The sequence below is a fragment of the Rhinopithecus bieti genome, unplaced genomic scaffold (genome assembly GCF_001698545.2).
Source record: "Rhinopithecus bieti isolate Rb0 unplaced genomic scaffold, ASM169854v2 scaffold_40368, whole genome shotgun sequence".
In the NCBI taxonomy this organism is placed as follows: Eukaryota; Metazoa; Chordata; class Mammalia; order Primates; family Cercopithecidae; genus Rhinopithecus; species Rhinopithecus bieti.
The window spans coordinates 492,439-511,661 of NW_016817546.1; the positions used below are offsets into that span (position 1 = coordinate 492,439).

At 49.0% G+C, this 19,223-nt stretch overlaps 1 protein-coding gene across 3 annotated transcripts in view; it reads left to right on the forward strand.

Moving 5' to 3' along the window:
• Positions 1 to 427: 427 nt before the first annotated feature.
• Positions 428 to 19,223, forward strand: part of SLC2A5 (solute carrier family 2 member 5) — a 35,839-nt gene continuing 17,043 nt past the window's right edge. For 2 of the 3 annotated variants that reach the window (XM_017856090.1, XM_017856092.1), the window contains exons 1-4: positions 428 to 516; positions 2,544 to 2,634; positions 14,493 to 14,591; positions 15,132 to 15,292. In XM_017856090.1, coding sequence (XP_017711579.1) covers positions 2,602 to 2,634; positions 14,493 to 14,591; positions 15,132 to 15,292 — 293 coding nt within the window. In that variant the 5' untranslated portion in view covers positions 428 to 516; positions 2,544 to 2,601. Of the gene's footprint in view, positions 517 to 2,286; positions 2,441 to 2,543; positions 2,635 to 14,492; positions 14,592 to 15,131; positions 15,293 to 19,223 lie in introns of those variants that run through there. The other variant, XM_017856091.1, reaches the window with a different exon arrangement.

Sequence of the window (19,223 nt, forward strand, 5' to 3'; positions counted from 1 at the left end):
CTCCATCTGTGAGCCACGAGGCTTCTCACAGTCGCCCACCCCGCCCTGCTCTCGGAACCTGCAGGCCTTGGCCTAATGGCGGCCTGAGGCAGGGGCCTGGAGGCCGATCCCCCCGCCACAAAGGTTGGGGGTCCGTGGCCAGAAGGAGGACCCAGGCGAGGCTGAGAGGGACTCCGGCAGAAGCTGAAGGGGACCCCGGCTGAGGCTGAGGGGGACTCGGGCAAAGGCGGAGGGGATCTGGGCTGAGGCAGAGGGCGACCGAGGCAGAGGGGGATCGAGGCCGAGGGGAATCCGGGCTGAGGCAGAGGGGTCTTGGGCAGGGACAGGACCTACCCAGAACCCGCAGGCCCACCGGGCGGAGGGACTGACTGAGCGGCCCGCAGCCTGGCGTGGTGACGGCCCCGCGCCGCGCCCTCTTCCCCGCGCTCGGCTCCCTGCAGGGCGGAAGCACCGGTGGAGCGTTGGTGACGTCATCCATGGATGTGCTTGCGACGCCCTGTCACTGGCAGGAACCAGGTACTGCGGCCTGCAGCTCCCGGGATGATCCCCTCTGGGCCCGAGGGCCTGGCCCACTGTCCCCGCATCCCGGCCAGCGACCCCCGTTTTTAGTTACCCCCTCGCCCAGAGGCAGGGAGAAGTGGAAGATCTGGGCCTAGATAGAAGCAGGTGTCATGCACTTGACATGACTGATGACTGCAAACTTTGGTCGATTCTTTTTGAGAGGAGGGTGGAGGACAGAGATGGAGTCTCGCTCTGTCGCCCAGGCTGGAGTACAGTGGCAAGATCTCGGTGCACTGCAACCTCCACCTCCTGGGTTCCAGCGATTCTCCTGCCTCAGCCTCCCAAGTAGCTGGGATTACAGGCGTCTGCCACCACTCCCAGCTAATTTTTGTATTTTTAGTAAAGACGGGGTTTCACCATGTTGGTCAGGCTGGTCTCAAACTCCTGACCTAAGGTGATCCACCCATCTCGGCCTCCCCAAGTGCTGGGATTACAGGCGTGAGCCACCACGCCCGGCTGGATGCTTCGTTTTGTTGGATTGTACACCTGTACCTGTCTCCTCACTCCCCCATCGGTGATTTCCTCTTCCCACCCTATCCCTGCAATTAAAGTGCATTTTCTTTGGAAACTTTTTCTAAATCTTTGAAATAATTGGAAACCTCTGGTCTTGCTATGCCTTAGTCACAAGTCAGTGCGCTAGGACAGTGGTACACAGAAGAAAAAGGCAGTGAAGCTGCTGAAACGGAATGCTGAGTTCTCCCTTGTGAATAGGGACCCCCCCCACCCCCCACCAACACACACACACACAGACGGCCACACTGCTAGGCTTCTCACAGTCTCCCATCCTGAGCAACTCTGGGGGTTTGCTGCTAATGCAAGGAACAGTGCCCAACACAGGCTCCCAGTCTCCGCTTGTTTAAAGATGCATGAGATTTGGAGTGAATCACTAAAGTAACTGGATTTACGCCACAGCAAATAAAATGGAGTATGTCCTGTAAAGATGAAAACCTGCGGGGCTTGTGAGACTTTGGATTTTGGCCACTTACTCTGGCAAGCCCTGTGACAGCTGAATGAGTGCCAAGCACAGGGGGCTGACAGTGGCCTGGCCTTGAGATGGCCGGACCTGGACCAGCAACTGTGACTCACTTTCCCTGCCCTGCCTGGAAAGGGGTTTGAGGTATTTACCACCTTCCCAGTAGTGATGAATACACAGAAAGTAACATCTCTAGGTCATTCTGAGCTCCTTAAAATGGAAAATAACAGGACGGGCGCGATGGGTCATGCCTGTGATCCCAGCACTTTGGGAGGCCGAGGAGGGCAAATCACTTGAGGTCAGAAGTTCGAGACCAGCCTGGCCAACATGGCAAAACCCTGTGTCTACTGAAAATACAAAAATTAGCCGAGTGTGGTAGTGCACGCCTGTAATCCCAGCTACTCAGGAGGTGGAAGCAGGGGAATCGCTTGAACCCGGGAGGCGGAGGTTGCAGTGAGCCGAGATCACGCCGCCACTGCACTCTAGCCTGGGACAAGAGCGAAACTCCGTCTCAAAAAAAAAAAAAAAAAAAAAAACGGAAAATGAGAAACTTTCCCCTAACAGTGTTGCACGGTTACTTGGGCAAAACTGACTCTCCACCAGAGAGACTTGACTCTCTCCTGGCAGGGACAGCGTCTATGAGGTCTCTAGTGGCCCAATCTGTTGCCCTTGTATTACCTGGTATCGTGTAGGGTGGATGACAGCTGTTGTTTGCCACGCGTTCCTGACAGAAATAACCCTTCCAGTCACTCACCATGAGCCTGACTGGTAGAGACTTTAGCAATGGGGAAATACCGCAGACTGTTCCATCAGGACAATGCTGGGCCTGCAGTCCCCAGGGGGCACCCACTTGCTTAGCCAAACCCCAGACGTTTCATTTAAAAGCAGAAATGAAAGGAAGACCAGGTTCCTGAAAGGGTTATTCTGACTTAGTCTGGCTATAAAAATGCTATTGGCTGTTATTTGGTGTGGCCAAAGTGCACCCAGAATGTCTTCTCTCTCCATTCAGTGCACGCGTTACTTTGGCTAAAAGAAGGTGAGCGGCACTCTGCCCTTCCCGAGCAAGCATGGAGCAACAGGATCAGAGCATGAAGGAAGGGGTGAGTGTGTTGCTCAGGGAAAGGGGCCAAGAGCAGGCTTGGCTGCCAGGTCCTGTTCAGCCTTCCTGGAGAGTTGCTGGGGGGCTCCTGGTGTTGCAGAAGGAACTCTGTGTTGGGAGGGATCATGGTGGGGCGAGGGGGAAAGTCTTGTCCAGCAGGTGGTCTTTTATAGGAGGAGAGAGGTTTAGAGACAAATGCTCTGTGGAAATCATTCTACTGGAACAGCCTTTAAAAGCAGGATCTGTAACTGAATGGAAGAGACCCAAAGGATTCATTTGTCCCAACCTGAACCAAACATGTTAGCTGCAAAATCCTTCTATGTTTGGTGAGATGTTTTGCTCTGCTTTTGTTTTGCTTTTGGCTTCAGGGCAGTTAATTAACCTTTTCAGAAAGTAACATAGCTGAGCTGCACGAAAGCAAGCCAAACTCAGAGAAGGCGTTGCTAGATTTGAATTTAGTTCAGATCTGTCAGGTAGGTTTCCTGCCTTTTAGATACTGAGGGTCCCTTGTTTTAGAGACGAAAGATTTTCATGGACTCCCACAACATAATTGCAGTTTACTTTCTAGATTCCCTTGATTGAGGAAAATGCATAATGTCAGAAAAGTAACGTTGACTTATTAACACTTTAAAAGAATTTGCATTTGTTCATCACAATAGCATCTGCTTATATTTGGAGTGGAGGAAAGCAGTGCACATTTTTGCAAAACAGCATTTAGTCAGGCATGGATGTGAGACCCTCACCACAGGCAGACTGGAAACATGCTCTGTAGCACATAGATTAAGACTGGGTCTTGGGAGGCCGAGGCGGGTGGATCACCTAAGGTCAGGAATTCGAGACCAGCTTGGCCAATGTGGTGAAACCCCGTCTCTACTAAAAATACAAAAATTAGCCAGGCGCGGTGGCGGATGCCTGGAATCCCAGCTACTCAGGAGGCTGAGGCAGGAGAATCACTTGAACCCGGGAGGCAGGGGCTGCAACGAGCTGAGATCGCACCATTGCACTCCAGTCTGGGCAACAAGAGCGAAACTTCATCTCAAAAAAAAAAAAAAAAAAGTGGGCCTGGGCAGTAGAAACCCCAGGCTTCATTCCTGCTCCATCCTATTCTAGCTGTGAGACTTGGGCATGCTCTTTAAGTCTTCTGTGTCTCAGTTTTCTCATCTGTAAAATGGGAGTAATAACCATACCACCTCATACGGTGCTGCAGCAATTAAATGAGACAATGCATGTAAAGTACCTGGCACAGACTGAGTTCCCCGTAAAATGTTACTACTTTTCTTTCTCTCTCTCTCTTTTTTTTTTTTTTTTTTTTTTTTTTTGACACAGAGTCTCGCTGCATCACCCAGGCTGGAGTACAGGGGTACGATCTCCACACACTGCAACCTCCACCTCCTGGGCTCAAGCAATCCTCCCACCTCAGCCTCCTGAGTAGCTGGGATTCCAGGCATGCACCACCACACCCAGCTAATTTTGGTATTTTTAGTAGAGACGGGGTTTCACCATGTTGGCCAGGCTGGTCTAGAACTCCTGGTCTCAAGTGATCCACCCACCTTGGCCTCCCAAAGTGCTGGGGTTACTGGTGTAAGCCACCATGCCTGGCCTTTGTAAATGTTACTACTTTTCAAACTACTTTTAGAGCTGGTTTCTCCACCTCCGCATGATTGCCATTTGGCGCAGGCTAATGCTTTGTTGTAGGGGCTGTCTTGCGTGTTACAAGATGTTTAGCAGCTTCCCTGGCTCTACCTTCTAAACGCAGTAGCACCCTCCCCCAGGAGTGACAACCAATGTCCCCGAGAGGGCAGAATCAACTCCCAGCCCTCAACTGAGAGTCACTGCTTTGGAGTCTACTCAGCCCCTTCACTTGGGTCATCTTGTCTGTCTCACAACTAAGAAAGTGTTAGACACATCAAGTGTTATCACCTCCATTTTATAGAAAAGAAACAGAGGTGATGAGGACTTAGGTGTTTGGGGGTCAGGGAGGTCCTCTGCTGTCCAGAGAAAGGCACGACTGCCACGTTCCCCACGTCCCCCATGTGCAGCTGTAGAAAGGAATGGAAACACCCCCACGTGGCAGGCCCTGAAACTGAGTAACACATTGCGAAAGGAAATGATTCAGATGGCCACATGCGAGAGGCGTGGGCTGACCCCAGCTGCCCGCTGCCTCAGCCCTCCAGGAAAGGAAGCCTCCTCTGAGCCAGAGGGATGAAGGTGGAGATGGGCTCCCCCTCCTGTGAGCAGCCTGCCCCTTGGGGAGAAAGCCAGGGTGCGTTGGGCTTCCCAAAACACTGCAAAGGAAGCAATTCCAACAGTCTGTAAGAATCTGGGAAATCATTAAGTGCAGCCGAGAGGGGATGTAGGAGCCAAGGAGAAATGCGGGGGCAGGCGAAGGCTACAGAGGCTGCGCCATCTCGGGAGAAGGGTGTCTGGCAGTGTGCGGAGCCACTCCCTACCCCTCAGTAGTGTGTGGCAGTGGCCTCACTGGCCTTTTCTATTCTTTTCCTTTCTTTTCTCTTTTTATTTTTATTTTTTTATTTTTTTAAATTTTGAGACAGGGTGGTACTCTGTTGGTCAGGCCAGAGTGCAATGGTGGGATCATAGCTCACTGCAGCCTTGAAGTCCTGGACTCCAGCAATCCTCCCACCTCAGCCTCCAGAGTAGCTGGGACTGCAGGCATGTAGCACCACGCATGGCTAATTTTTAAATACTTTGAAGAGATAGTGTCTCATTATACCCAGGCTGGTTTTGGGCTCCTGGGCTCAAGTGTGCCTTCTGCCTCGGCCTCCCAAAGTGCTTGGATTGTAGGTCTGAGCCACTGCACTCAGCCCTGCTTTTCTCCTATGTAGAGGGCAAACACTGACATCTGTCAGATGTGCACCAAGGACTTTCTGCCAGGAAAAAAAGACTCTTGGTCTGAAAGAAAAAAAAAATGGGTTAGGGGAAAAAAAAAGATACAACAAGGTACTTTACAACTACATAAAAATTGAGGGCCAGGTGCAATGGCTCTTGCCTATAATCCCATCAGTTTGGGAGGTTGGGGCAAGAGGATTGCTTGAGCCCACAAGTTTGGGACCAGCCTGGGCAACATGGCGAAACTCGGTCTCTACAAAATATACAAAAATTAGCTGGGCATGGTGACTGCGCCTATAGTCCCAGCTGCTCTGGAGGCTGAGGTGGGAGGATGCCTGAGCCTGGGAGGCAGAGGTTGCAGTGAGCAGAGATGGAGCCACTGCACTCCAGTGACTCCAGCCAGAGTGAGACTCTGTCTAAAAAAAACAAAGGATTGTTGAATAAAGTTCCCCACCTCAATAAAAAGATGCCAAAATGCTTTGGAAAATAAAGACACATTTTTGTGGAGTGGCTCTACCAGCAACTAGTTGAGTATCCTAGAGCAACTAACACCCCTCTGTGCTCTCTGGGTCCTCATTGATATTCATTTGTAATTAATAGATTAATTAATAAACCCATTTGTAACACCTGCTACAGACCAGGCGTGGTCCTAAGTGTTCTGTATCTGTGAACTCATTTATTCCTGTGGCGGTATCATTATCCTCAAAAAAACTTTTTTTTGAGGCAGGATCTGGCTCTATCACCCAGGCAGGAGTGCAGTGGCACAATCACGGCTCATTGCAGCCTCCTGGGCTCAAGCAATATTCCTGCCTTGTTTTAATTTTTTTTTTTTTTTTTTTGTAGAGATGAGCTCTCACTATGTTGCCCAGGCTGGTCTCAAACTCCTGGGCTCAAGCCATCCTCCTGCCTCATCCTCCCAAAGTGCTGGGATTACAGGCATGGACCACCAGGCCAGGCCCATTATCCCCATTCTAAAGGTGAAGGAACTGAGAAGTTCAGGGAGTTGCCCAAGGCCACACAGCCCAGCAGAGCCAGGCTTCGATCCCACACTCCTGGGCTCCAGAAGCTGTGCTCCAAACCACTACAGCGGCTAACATCTCTCCCTGCCTCTCCCACTACTTGTTTGTGAAACTGAGTTCAACAGTGTGATAAAGTGACAGAGCTTGAAGTACTGATCCTCCATGAGCGCTAACTATTCCAGGGGTGTTTGCATTCTGACTGGAGATTCCTAACAAGGAAAAGTTTGGAACTGAAAGAATGTCTCTCTGACAACAGAAACTTCAAGATGGATTTCTAAGGGAGATGGTTTGGGCTTCCTTCTCAGTGACTTTGAATCGCACCCTGTCAGAAGGTCAGCCTTGAGGATCGTCGACCTGAAAAAAGAAACTGAAGCAGAATTGATGTAGAGAGTGTATTGGGGCCAAGGTTGAGGACTGGAGCCCTGGAAAACACTGCGAAGTACTTTGGAGAGCATAGGAGAGGTTCAAGTTTTTAAAGAAAAAAGGACAAATCAGGAGAGGAGTGATTACTGGTTGTTTGTTAGGAATTCTCACTGGTTTAGAGAAATGACATTGATTTAGTGATAGGCTATGCATTGGTTTTTGTTTTGAAACAGAATCTTGCTCTTGTCACCCAGGCTGGAGTGCAATGGCGCAATCTTGGCTCACTGCAACCTCCACCTCCCAGGTTCAAGCAATTCTCCTGCTTCAGCCTCCCGAGTGGCTGGGATTACAGACGTCTGCCACCATGCCCAGCTAACTTTTTGTATTTTTAGTAGAGACGGGGTTTCACCATGTTGTCCAGGCTGGTCTCAAACTCCTGACCTCATGATCTGCCCATCTGGGCCTCCCACCGAAGTGCCGTGATTACAGGCGTGAGCCACCGTGCCCGGCCTACACTGTTGACTGTAGAGTATGTGCTATGGTGTCTGGTGTATGGCATTGTTAGGCTAATTTACAGCTACTTGGTGGCAACCCTCAGTGTAGAGTCCACATAACAGGCAGATGGCTTAGCTCACGTGGGAATAAGGTGTGACTGCTGCTGTATTTCAGTGCTTTGCTGGACCGGTCATTTAAAGGGGTACACATCCCCCCAAAAGTTTCTTTTCTTTCTTGGGGTGGTGGTTATTACTAAAGTCTCAAAATATTCTCTGTATTATGAAAGGCAGGAAACTGGTTTACTGACAGTATGAGGAATGTGGTTTCTGGTTTCTCCCTGAAGCACAGCTCAGAGTCATAGCAACCTCCTTAGCCTCTAAGGAGAGCCCCTCCTGGTCACGGCTAGGGATCACTGGGGTCTCTCATTTTAACAGGCTGGCCAGAGACCCACACATCCTCTTCAGCCCCTCCCTTTTCCTTATGCCCTAATCCAGCCCAGTACCAAATTCTTTTTGTTCCCCCTCCAGGAAAGCAAAAAAAGAAAGAAAGAGGGCTTAAGCCTTCTTTCTACGATGTGCATCTTTATTGAGACTATAACTCAATACTATACAATTTCACCCTTCTAAAGTACACAGGCCCCGGCTGGCGCTGTGGCTCACACTTATAAAACCAGCACTTTAGGAGGCTGAGGTGAGAGGATTGCTTGAGACCAGGAGTTCAAGATTAGCTTGGGCAACATAGCGAGACCCTGTCTCTATAAAAAATGTAAATAATAGCCTGGTGTGGTGGCTCACACCTGTAATCCCAGCACCCTAGGAGGTCAAGGCAGGTGGATCACTTGAGAGCAGGACTTTGAGACTAGCCTGGCCAACATGGTGAAACCCTGTCTCTACTAAAAATACAAAAATTAGCCAGGTGTGGTGGCATGCACCTGTAATCCCAGCTACCCGGGAGGCTGAGGCAGGAGAATGGCTTGAACTGAGGAGGTGGAGGCTACAGCGAGCTGAGATTGTGCCACTGCACTCCAGCCTGGACGACAGAGCGAGACTCCATCTCCAAAACAAAAACAAAAACACTTAAATAAATAAAGTATACAGGCTGGGCGTGGCAGCTCACACCTGTAATACCAGCACTTCGGGAGGCTGAGGCAGGAGGATTGAGACCAGCCTGGGCAACTAAGCGAGACTCTGTCTCTACACACACACACACACAAAGTACATATTAATATATAAAAGTATACAATTTATCACCAGAGTGAAATAAGCCAGGCACGGGAAGACACGCCGCATCATCTTACATGTGGAATCTGAAAACGTTGAACTCTCTAAGTCGAACTCGCAGGCTGAGAAGTGGTATCGCATGCTGATTTTTATTTGCGTTTTCCTCATGGGATACCAAGTCTTTTTAATTCGCATCCTCAATAGTCGTCAAAGCTGGCATTTTTAACCCCTACCGCGGCCCGTTCCATTACCCAAGTGCCCATCTGCTGTCTGCTGGCTTCTGTAGTAACCCGATCCTTGGTCTCCCTTCTGCTCTGCACGTAGCAGCTGGAGTAATTTTTTATTTTTTGAGACAGAGTCTTGCTCTGTTTCCCAGACTGGAGTGCAGTGGCATGATCTCGGCTCACTGCAACCTCCACCTCCCGGGTTCAAGCGATTCTCCTGCCTTAGCCTCCCTAGTAGCTGGGACTACAGGCATGTGCCACCACACCTCGCTTATTTTTGTATTTTTAGTAGAGATGGGGTTTCACCATGTTGCCCAGGCTGGTCTCAAACTCCTAACCTCAAGTGATCCTCCCACCTTGGCTTCCCAAAGTGCTGGGATTACAGGCATGAGCCACTGCGCCCGGCCTGGAATAATTTTTTAAAAGTCCAAATCCTTCCATCCCACTCCCCGGCTACAGAGCACATGGAGGGAACACCCAGTCTGTTCTGTGGCCCTCACCCCGGCTTGCCCTCCTTTCCCCATGCTCCAGCCACACTGGCCAAATTCCAGATGCTCAAAGGTTCTGAGCTCCACCTGCCTCAGGCCTTCCCACAGGCTGTTCCCTTTCTCTGAACCACTCTCTTCTTCCCCCTCCTCTCCTCAGCTGAGGTGTTGCTCCTCAGACCTCTCTTTTTAACCACTCCTGTGTTTTTCTTCTTAGTACTTACTACAGTTACAGTTTATTACATTCTCATGTAGTTTCTTAATATGTGTCTTTACCGTTGGACAATAGTCTGCTGGGGGCAGCTGTCTTGCTCACTGGAGGGTACTGTGCTTCCTGGAGTCCAGTTAGCTGGCCATACGTATTTGTTTAATGAAGACAGTTGGAGCAGCAGGGTTAGTGAGAACCCACCCAGAATAACTTTGCTACTCGTAGGAGAGTGAGCCATGATTCCTGCGGCGCCCACAGAATGTGCCTGTGGCTTGAATTCAGGGAGGAAGTGAAAGAATGGAGGGTGAATTGAATGCTCTATCCTCAGAGACTCTATAGCCTGATCATTTAGTGGCTCTGATCTGTCCTCCATAGTTTCTCTGATCATTTTTGCCGGGATCCCATCAAAGCAGTCAGGGAGCTGGCTATCCATGGTGCCTGGCAGAACCCCCAACTCTGGGGCATGAGCCCTGGGAACCAACCAGCTCCACCAGCTGGGCTGTGCTTGTTGACTGTGTTGCTGGCCAGAACCCCACTCCTGACCCCAAAGGACTTCAAACCTTAGGGCCCTCATCAGGCTGAAGGAGTGGTCAAGAGCTGCACTTGGCTGTGTGAATGAAGCTGGTTGCAGTTTCATCTTACTGAGAAGAGAATTAGGAAAGAACTTTTTTTTTTTTTTTTTTTTTTGAGATAGGGTCTCGCTTTGTTGCCCAGGCTGGAGTGCAGTGGTGCGACCATAGCTCACTGCAGCCTTGAATTCCTGGGCTCGAGCGATCCTCTCACCTCCGCCTCCTGAGTAGCTGGGACCACAGGCATATTCACCACCACACCCAGCTAATTTTTAATTTTGTTTCTGGTAGAGACAGGTCTCCTTATGTTGCCCAATCTGGTCTCAAACTCCCGGGCTCAAGCGATCCTCCTACCTTAGCTTCTCAAAGTGCTGGGATTACAAGCATTTGCCATCACACCCAGATGTTTTGTTTTGTTGTTTTGATGAGATAGGGTCTCGCTCTGTCACCCAGGCTGGAGTGCAGTGGTGAGATCTCAGCTCACTGCAACCTCTGCCTCCCGTGCTCAAGTGATGATCCTTCCACCTCAGCCTCCTGAGTAGTTGGGATTACAGGTGCGCATCACGCCCAGTGAATTTTTGAATTTTTAGTAGAGACAAGGTTTCACCATGTTGCCCGGGCTGGCCGAGAACTCCTGGGCTCAAGCAGTCTACCCACCTCAACCTCCCAAAGTGCTGGGATTATAGGCATGAGCCATCGTGCCCAGAAGAAAAATTTTTAATCAACATTTTCTTCCCTTTCTTCCCCCCACCCCTATCCCTCTCTCTTTGTCTGTAACACAATCAAGCAGTAGAACAGCTATAGGGGAGGGATTTTTATCTGTCTTGTTTGTTCACCACTATATCCCTGACACTTAGAGCAATGCCTGGTTCACACTGGGCGCTCAGTATGTTGAGTGATTGAATGGTGAATAGATGAGTGAATGAATGAATATACAGAGCGAATCAGATGGGAGGTGAGCCAAGTCTATTGTGTGTGCATATGTGTGTGGGGGTGGGCTGTGTGTGTGTGGGGTGGGCTGTATGTGGTGTGTGGGGGGGAGGTGTGTGTGTGGGGGGTGTGAGGGGTGTGTGTGTGGGGGGGATGTGTGGGCTATATGTCTGTATGTGTGGTGTGTGTGATGTGTGTATTAGTGCCTATGTGTGTGGGGGGTGAGGGGTGGGTGTGTGTGTGTGGTGTGTAGGGGGGGTATGTGTGTGGTATGTGTGTATGATGTGTGTGTGTGTGCGTATGTGTGGGGGTGGGATGTGGTTGTGTGTGGGGTGGTGTGTGGGGGGTGTGTGTGTAGTGGAGGCATGTGGGGGTGTGGGGTGTGTAGTGTGTGTACATGTGGGGGCCGTGTATGTGTGTATGTAGTGTGTGTGTACATGTGGGGTGTGTGTGTAGTGTTTGTGTACATGTGGGGAGTGTGTGTGTAGTGTGTATATGTGGGGGGCATGCGTGTGTATTGTGTGTGTACATGGGGGCGTGTGTGTGTAGTAGGGGCATGGGGGGTGTGGGGTGTGCAGTGTGTGTGGGTGTGGCTGTGTAGTGTGGGTGTGTACATGTGGGTGTGCGTATGTGTAGTGTGTGTGTGGTATGTATGTAGTGTGTTTGTAGTGTGGTGCAGTGTGTGTAGTGTGTGTGTAGTGTGTGTGTATGTGTGTATGTAGTGTGGGTGTGTACATGTGGGTGTGCGTATGTGTAGTGTGTGTGTGGTATGTATGTAGTGTGTTTGTAGTGTATGTGTGTAGTGTGTGTAGTGTGTGTAGTGTGTGTTTAGTATGGTGTGTGTGGTGTGTGTGTGTGTAGTGTGTGTAGTGTGTGTTTAGTATGGTGTGTGTGGTGTGTGTAGTGTGTGTAGTGTGCGTTTGTGGTGTGTGTAGTGTGCAGTGTGTGTGCAGTGTGTGTGTAGTGTGTAGTGTGTAGTGTGTGTGTAGTGTGTAGTACGTGTGCAGTGTGTGTAGTGTGTGTGTAGTGTGTGTGTAGTGTGTGTACTGTGTGTAGTGTGTAATATGTGTGTTTGTGTGTGTAGTGTGTAGTGTGTGTGTAGTACGTGTGTAGTATGTGTGTCGTATGTGTAGTGTGTAGTGTGTGTAGTGTGTGTAGTATGTGTAGTGTGTGTGTAGTGTTTGTGTGTAGTGTGTGTAGTGTGTGTTTAGTGTGTGTGGTGTGTGTAGTGTGCATGTGTAGTGTTGTAGTGTGCAGTGTGTGTAGTATGTGTGTAGTGTGTGTAGTGTGTGTGTAGTGTGTGTGTGTAGTGTGTGTAGTTTGTGTGTAGTGTGTGTGTAGTCTGTGTGTGTAGTGTGTGTAGTGTGTGTAGTGTGTAATGTGTGTGCATAGTGTGTGTGCATAGTGTGCATAGTGCGTGCATAGTGTGTAGTGTGTGTGTAGTGTGTGTAGTACGTGTGTAGTGTGTGTAGTGTGTGTGGTGTGGTGTGTGTGGTGTGTGTGTAGTGTGTGTAGTGTGTGTTTGTGTGTGTAGTGTGTAGTGTGGGTGTGTTTGTGTGTGTGTAGTGTGTGTGTGTAGTGTGTAGTGTGTGTGTAGTGTGTGTAGTGTGTAGTGTGGGTGTGTTTGTGTGTGTGTAGTGTGTAGTGTGTGTGTGCAGTGTGTGTAGTGTGTGTGGTGTGTGTGTGCAGTGTGTGTAGTGTGTGTGTAGTGTGTGTAGTGTGTAGTGTGTGTAGTGTGTGTGTGTAGTGCATGTAGCGTGTGTGTGTGTGTGTAGTGTGTTTTTGCTCTTCACCAGGGCTGCTTGCAGGTGTGCTCCTCAGAGGTTCACTCCACCCCGTCTGGGGCCCCGTGACAAGGCAGGAATGATCATTGTTTCTCTCCCTATCTGACTGTTCACTTACCTCTGTCAAGACGTCCTCTTTAGGCTGGGCACAGTGGCTCATGCCTACAATCCCAGCACTTTGGGAGGCCGAGGCAGCAGGATCGCTTGAGCTCAGGAGTTTGAGACCAGCTTGGACAATATAATGAGACCTCTGTCTCTATAAAAAATTTTTTTAATTAGCCAGGCGTGATGGCATGCACCTGTAGTCCCAGCTACTCGGGAGGCTGAGGTGGGAGGATCACTTGAGGCCAGGAAGCTGAGGTCGCAGTGAGCTATAATAGCATCACAGCACTCCAGCCAGGGCAAGAAAGCAAGACCCTGTCTCAAAAAAAAAAAAGAAAAAGAATCTCTGTAGATTTAGATTCAGTGGGATAGTGCTCGTCTTGTCACTGGAGGGCCGAGCATGAACCTGTGTCACCTGTGAAAGGGGGCTCTCTGGCCGGGCACGGTGGCTCATGCCTGTAATCCCAGCACTTTGGGAGGCTGAGGTGGGCAGATCACCTGAAGTCGGGAGATCGAGACCATCCTGGCTAACACGGTGAAACCCCGTCTCTACTAAATATACAAAAAATTAGCCGGGCGTGGTGGCGGGTGCCTGTAGTGCCAGCTACTCGGGAGGCTGAGGCAGGAGAATGGCGTGAACCCGGGAGGCAGAGCTTGCAGTGAGCCGAGATCGTGCCACTGCACTCCAGCCTGGGCGACAGAGTGAGACTCTGTCTCAAAAAAAAAAAAAAAAAAGAAAGAAAGGGGGCTCTCCATCAGAGTAGGTGGAAGGTCTTTTGATGGCAAGTAAGAGAGCAGCGTCCTAAGCTCTCTCCGACAGCAGAGTCACCTCTGCAGCTAGACATGGTCGTAATTAATCCTGGCAAACACCCTGCGAGGGAGTGTGATTGTCCTCATTTTAGAGATGAGGAAACTGAAGATCCTGGAAATTAAGCTGAAAAGTGGCAATGGTTAGATTCAAAACTGAGGCCTGTAGATTTTAAGCCCACAGCGCTTTCCATGTCTGTCTCCCGCTCTTCATTACTGATGAATCTCCTCTTGTCATTAGGAAATTTTCAGTGGCCCTAAATAGCTAACCATTTCTTTTTTTCTGTTTGATTTTTCCGGGAGTTTATGTTTGAGATGGCGCAAGAGCACATTTGCTGCAGTTGACAAATGCCACCACGTGGCAGGAATGTCACAGGAGCAATTCAAACATCGGCTGCAGTAGCTGCAGTGTTAGGGAGTGGGTTTCAGCTTCTTTCTGATCCAGTGGTTCTCAAATGGGGCACTTCCCCACCGGGGGGCACTTAGCAATGTCAGAAGACATTCGGGTTGTTGCAGCTGGGGAGAGGGGTGCTACTGGCACCATGTTTACGGGATGCTGTAAACATCCTGCTGTGCTCAGGACAGCCCCCACAATAAAGAATGATCGGACCCCAAGTGTCGAAAGTGCCGTGGTTGACAAAGCCCTGCTGTAACCCAAGGTGGGTTGAGGGTAGGTTTCAAGGAATGGAGTAGTTTCAAGACTACAGATCTTCAGATTCTCTTACATCTTTCTATGAAACCGAAGTAAAGCGGGAGGACCCTGGAACCCTGGGGCTGCTTCCTGACCTAAGCTGCAATCTCTGCAGAGGCTGACGCTTGTGCTTGCCCTGGCAACCCTGATAGCTGCCTTCGGATCATCCTTCCAGTATGGGTACAACGTGGCTGCTGTCAACTCTCCAGCCCTGGTAGGTCACTGTGGTGAGCAAGATGTGGGAGGGCGTTTGAAGCAGTCCATTGCCTGGGTGGGACTGGCCAGTGTGGGGCTGTTCACACAGCCGGTCCTCAAGCAAAGGGAGAGGGAAACACCCTCCAGACAGCACAGACCCGAGGGAATTCGCAGGCTCATGGCTCTTGGGATGGTCCAGGTCTGGATGGACACACAGTGGGCTGGGCTCCAGGACAGGGCTCAGATCTTCTGTGGCCTTGTGGTTTAGAGGGAATCCAGAGGGGGCAGGGGTCTCCCAACTGATTGGAAAATTGGAGTCATCTCTTTCTGGCTGAGAAATACCAAGGGTGGTTTGCTGCTCAGAGGTTTCCCAGTCCTCCCCGTGGGTGCCCACCCCGCTTGCTGCTCATGAAGCTCTGTCCTGCCTCCCATCACCCCCCAGTTGATAAGGCTGGTCTCTGTGTGCCCAGGTTATTTCAATGGGTGTCCTAACAGCTGGTGTTCTTCCTGCAAAACCGGAGCAAATTATGTTGGTGTTCTGTTTTGCTTTGTCTCCTAGCTCATGCAACAATTTTACAATGAGACTTACTACGGTAGGACCGGTGAATTCATGGAAGACTTCCCCTTGACGTTGCTGTGGTCTGTAACCGTGTCCATGTTTCCCTTCGGAGGGTTTATCGGATCCCTCCTGGTCGGCCCCTTGGTGAATAAATTTGGCAGGTAAGGGAAGGTGACTTTTTAATTCCCTGAAACTCATAGACCCCCATCAGAGCTAAAACATAGGCGTAAAACTGAAATCCTTATCATGAGACTAGGATAATGACCACTGTGGTCATTTTTGTTTCTTTTTCTTTTTTCTTTTTTTTTTTTTTAATTTTTGAGATGGAGTCTTGCTCTGTCAGCCAGGCTGGAATGCAATGGCACCATCTTGGCTCACCACAACCTCTGCCTCCCGGGTTCAAGCAATTCTCCTACCACAGCCTCCTGATCCTGGGATCACAAGTGTATACCACCACACCCGGCTAATGTATTTTTAGTAGAGATAGAGTTTCACCATGTTGGTCAAGCTGGTCTCAAACTCCTGACCTCAGGTGATCCATCCGCCTCAGCCCCCCAGAGTGCTGGGATTACAGGCGAGAGTCACTGCGCCTGGCTGGTCATTTTTATTTTCTAATGGGGTCAGAAAAGAAGACCAGATATTGACAGTGTTTGGGGACCTAGGCAGGGTCTCAGGGATTAGAAGCAGGGGTGGCTGGGGATCTACAGGCTCTCAGGCAGACCCGGAAGGAGCCGTGTGTGCTTGTGGAGACCCAGGACTTGCTTCGGCTCATACTGCCCTTTTGTCCCCACAGTGTTGTCTAGGGCATCTCTCTTGTGACACCAGCCTCCTGAACAAAGGGGTCAGGGCTGTATCTTTGTCCCTATTTCTAGAAACATTAGAAATGCCATATTTTATTCCAAAAAAGTGTCCTTAAGATATCACGCTCCCCCATGTAAATTCCGTGGACGTTATGGAAGACCTAGTTAGAAACAGAATTTTAGAGGTCCCCTCGTCCAACCCCTCCAGGGATGAGGAGACATGGGGCTGAGCGAGGTCACAGATCTATTGAGCCCAGAGTAACCCAGACTCTGACTCCTCCTCCAGTGTTTCAAGAAAAGAATCTGAGAATAAAAACACACGGCCAGGTGCGGTGGCTCACGCCTGTAATCCCAGCACTTTGGGAGGCCGAGGTGGGTGGATCACCTGAGGTCAGGAGTTGGAGACCAGCCTGGCCAGCATGGTGAAACCCCGTCTCTACTAAAAATACAAAAATTAGCCGGGCATGGTGGTGGCGCCTGTATTCCCAGCTACTCGGGAGGCTGAGGCAGGAGAATCGCTTGAACCCAGGAGGCGGAGGTTGCAGTGAGCCAAGATCGCATCATTGCACTCCAGCCTGGGCAACAAGAGCGAAACTCCGTCTCAAAAAACAAACAAACAAACAAACAACACTGCCGCAGCTTTGGGATCTAACATCCTCTTGAGAGGTTAGTGTTGAACCCACAATTTTCCCTGTGGACTTTCATGGAGCAGAACATCCCTCCACTCAGAATCAGACCTGCGGGACACTTCTTGAGTGAAGAGCACGCTGTTTGGTCCACAGACGGTGCTGAAGGTTGCTAATTGAGCTGTCTAGTTAGGAGTCTGATAAACACTATTTGGCTATTTGCCGTTTTCTTAAGTATTTGTGAGTGTTATTTATTTCTTTATTTTTTGAGGTAGAGTCTTGCTCTGATGCCCAGGCTGGAGTGCAGTGGTGCGATCTTGGCTCACTGCAACCTCCACTTCCTGGGTTCAAGCCATTCTCCTGCCTCAGCCTCCCAAGTAGCTGGGATTACAGGTGACCACCACTACACGCAGCTAATTTTTGTATTTTTAGTAGAAACAGGATTTCACCGTATTGGCCAGGCTGGTCTCAAATTCCTGGCCTCAAGTGATCCACCCACCTCTGCTTCCCAAAGTGCTGGGATTACAGGGGTGAACCACCACATGTGGCTGGTGTTATTTAAATAACAGTAGCAACTAACTTTTATTAATGAATTCCTATGTGCCAGGCACTATCCTGACTGGGTTTAGAAGTACTATTACAATCCTCACTTTATTTTTATTTATTTTTGAGACGGAGTCTCGCCCCGTCACCCAGGCTAGAGTGTAATGGCGTGATCTCAGCACGTTGCACCCTCCACCTCCCAGGTTCAAGGGATTCTCCTGCCTCAGCCTCCCGAGTAGCTGGGATTACAGGTGCACGCCACCACACGAAGCTAATTTTTTGTATCTTTATTGGAGACGGAGTTTCACCATGTTGGCCAGGCTGGTCTCAAACTCCTGACCTCATGATCCGCCTGCCTCAGCCTCCCAAAGTGCTGAGATTACAGGCATGAGCCACTGCACCTGGCTAATCCCCACTCCACTTTAAAGATGGGGAAATGGTGCACAGAGAGACACTGTAACTTACCCAAGATCACACAGCTGGGAGGTGGCCAGGACTCCAACCCAGGACATTTCACTTCTGAGCATGAGCAAGTAATGTCTACACTGTACTTCTGTTATTTAGGGAAAATATCTTCTCAATCTGTTGCTTTATTTTTTAAATCATACATATAGTACCTTTTTAATGCAAAATTTTTAAGTCTTCAAGTGGTCAAATTTATAGATTTTGCTTCTCAACTGGGGACACTTACAAAGCAAAAACTATAAATATATGTATGTGAGACAGGATCTCACTCTGTCACCCAGGTGGGAGTGCAGTGGCACGATCACAGCTCACTACAGCCTTGAACTCCTGGGCTCAAGGGATCCTTCTGCCTCAGCCTCCTAAATAGGTGGAACTACAGAGTGTGCCATGATGCTCAGCTCATTTTTTGGTTTTTGTAGAGACAGGGTCTCACTATGTTGCTCTGGCTGGTCTCAAACTTCTGGGCTCAAGCAATCCCCCCACCTTGGCCTCCCAAAGTTCTGGGATTATAGGCATGAACCACTACGCCTAGCCTCTTCTATATTTTTAAAATTTATTTCACAATTTTGTTTTTCCAGATACATCTGGTGTTTTATTTTGTATATATTGAGTGATGAGAAAGAACTAATTTTATTTTATTTTTCCAAGTGGAAAGTCAGTTGCTCTCAAATTTATCTTAGTTATTCATGTTCCTTTACTCTTCCATTTAAAATTTTAAGTCAGCTTCTCAAAATCCCTGAAGAAAGATTCTGATTGGCATTGCTCTGAATTTATAAATTAACTTGAGGAAAACTGACATCTCTACAATGTTGACCTTTCCCACTCACAAGCAAACTAGAGCTTTCCATCATCTTCAGGTCTTTTTACATGTCCTTCAATAAAGTTTCATCATAAAGGACCAAGGATTTAGTTTTCTTTATCCTGGGAGTCACTGTGGTTCCTTGTCTGAAGTTTCATGTCTTTGTCATCAGTTCTGAGAATTTTTCAGTCAAATATTGCCCCTCCCCGATTTTCTATATGCTTTGCTTCTAGAACTCCATGAAGTTCCTCTGTGTCTTTGAATCTCTCATATTTCCCATCTTCTTATCTCTCTCGGGTGCTTTCTAGGTAATTTCTGCAGGTCTACCTTCCCATTCACTAATTTTCTCTTCAGATATAATAAACCTGCTACGTTTTAATTTTAATGATTATATTTTCATTTCAATAAGTTCTGTTTATTTGTTTTTAAAATCTATTTTCGTCATTGTTTTACATAACTTTGTTTTATAGTTTTTTGTTCTTTCCTATAGTACTATTTTTTATTTTATTTTATTTTATTTTTTATTTATTTATTTTTTTGACACAGAGTCTCGCTCTGTCACCCAGGCTGGAGTGCAATGGTGCTATCTTGGCTCACTGCAACCTCTGCCTCCTGGGTTCAGGTGATTCTTCTGCTTCAGCCTCCCAAATAGCTGGGATTACAGGCACCCGCCACCATGTCCAGCCAATTTTTGTATTTTTAGTAGAGATGAGGTTTCACCATGTTGGCCAGGCTGGTCTTGAACTCCTGACCTCAAGTGATCTGCCTGCCTTGGCCTCCCAAAGTGCTGGGATTATAAGCATAAGCCATTGCGCCCTGCCTAAAAAAAAAATACATATGTATTTTTTAATATATATTT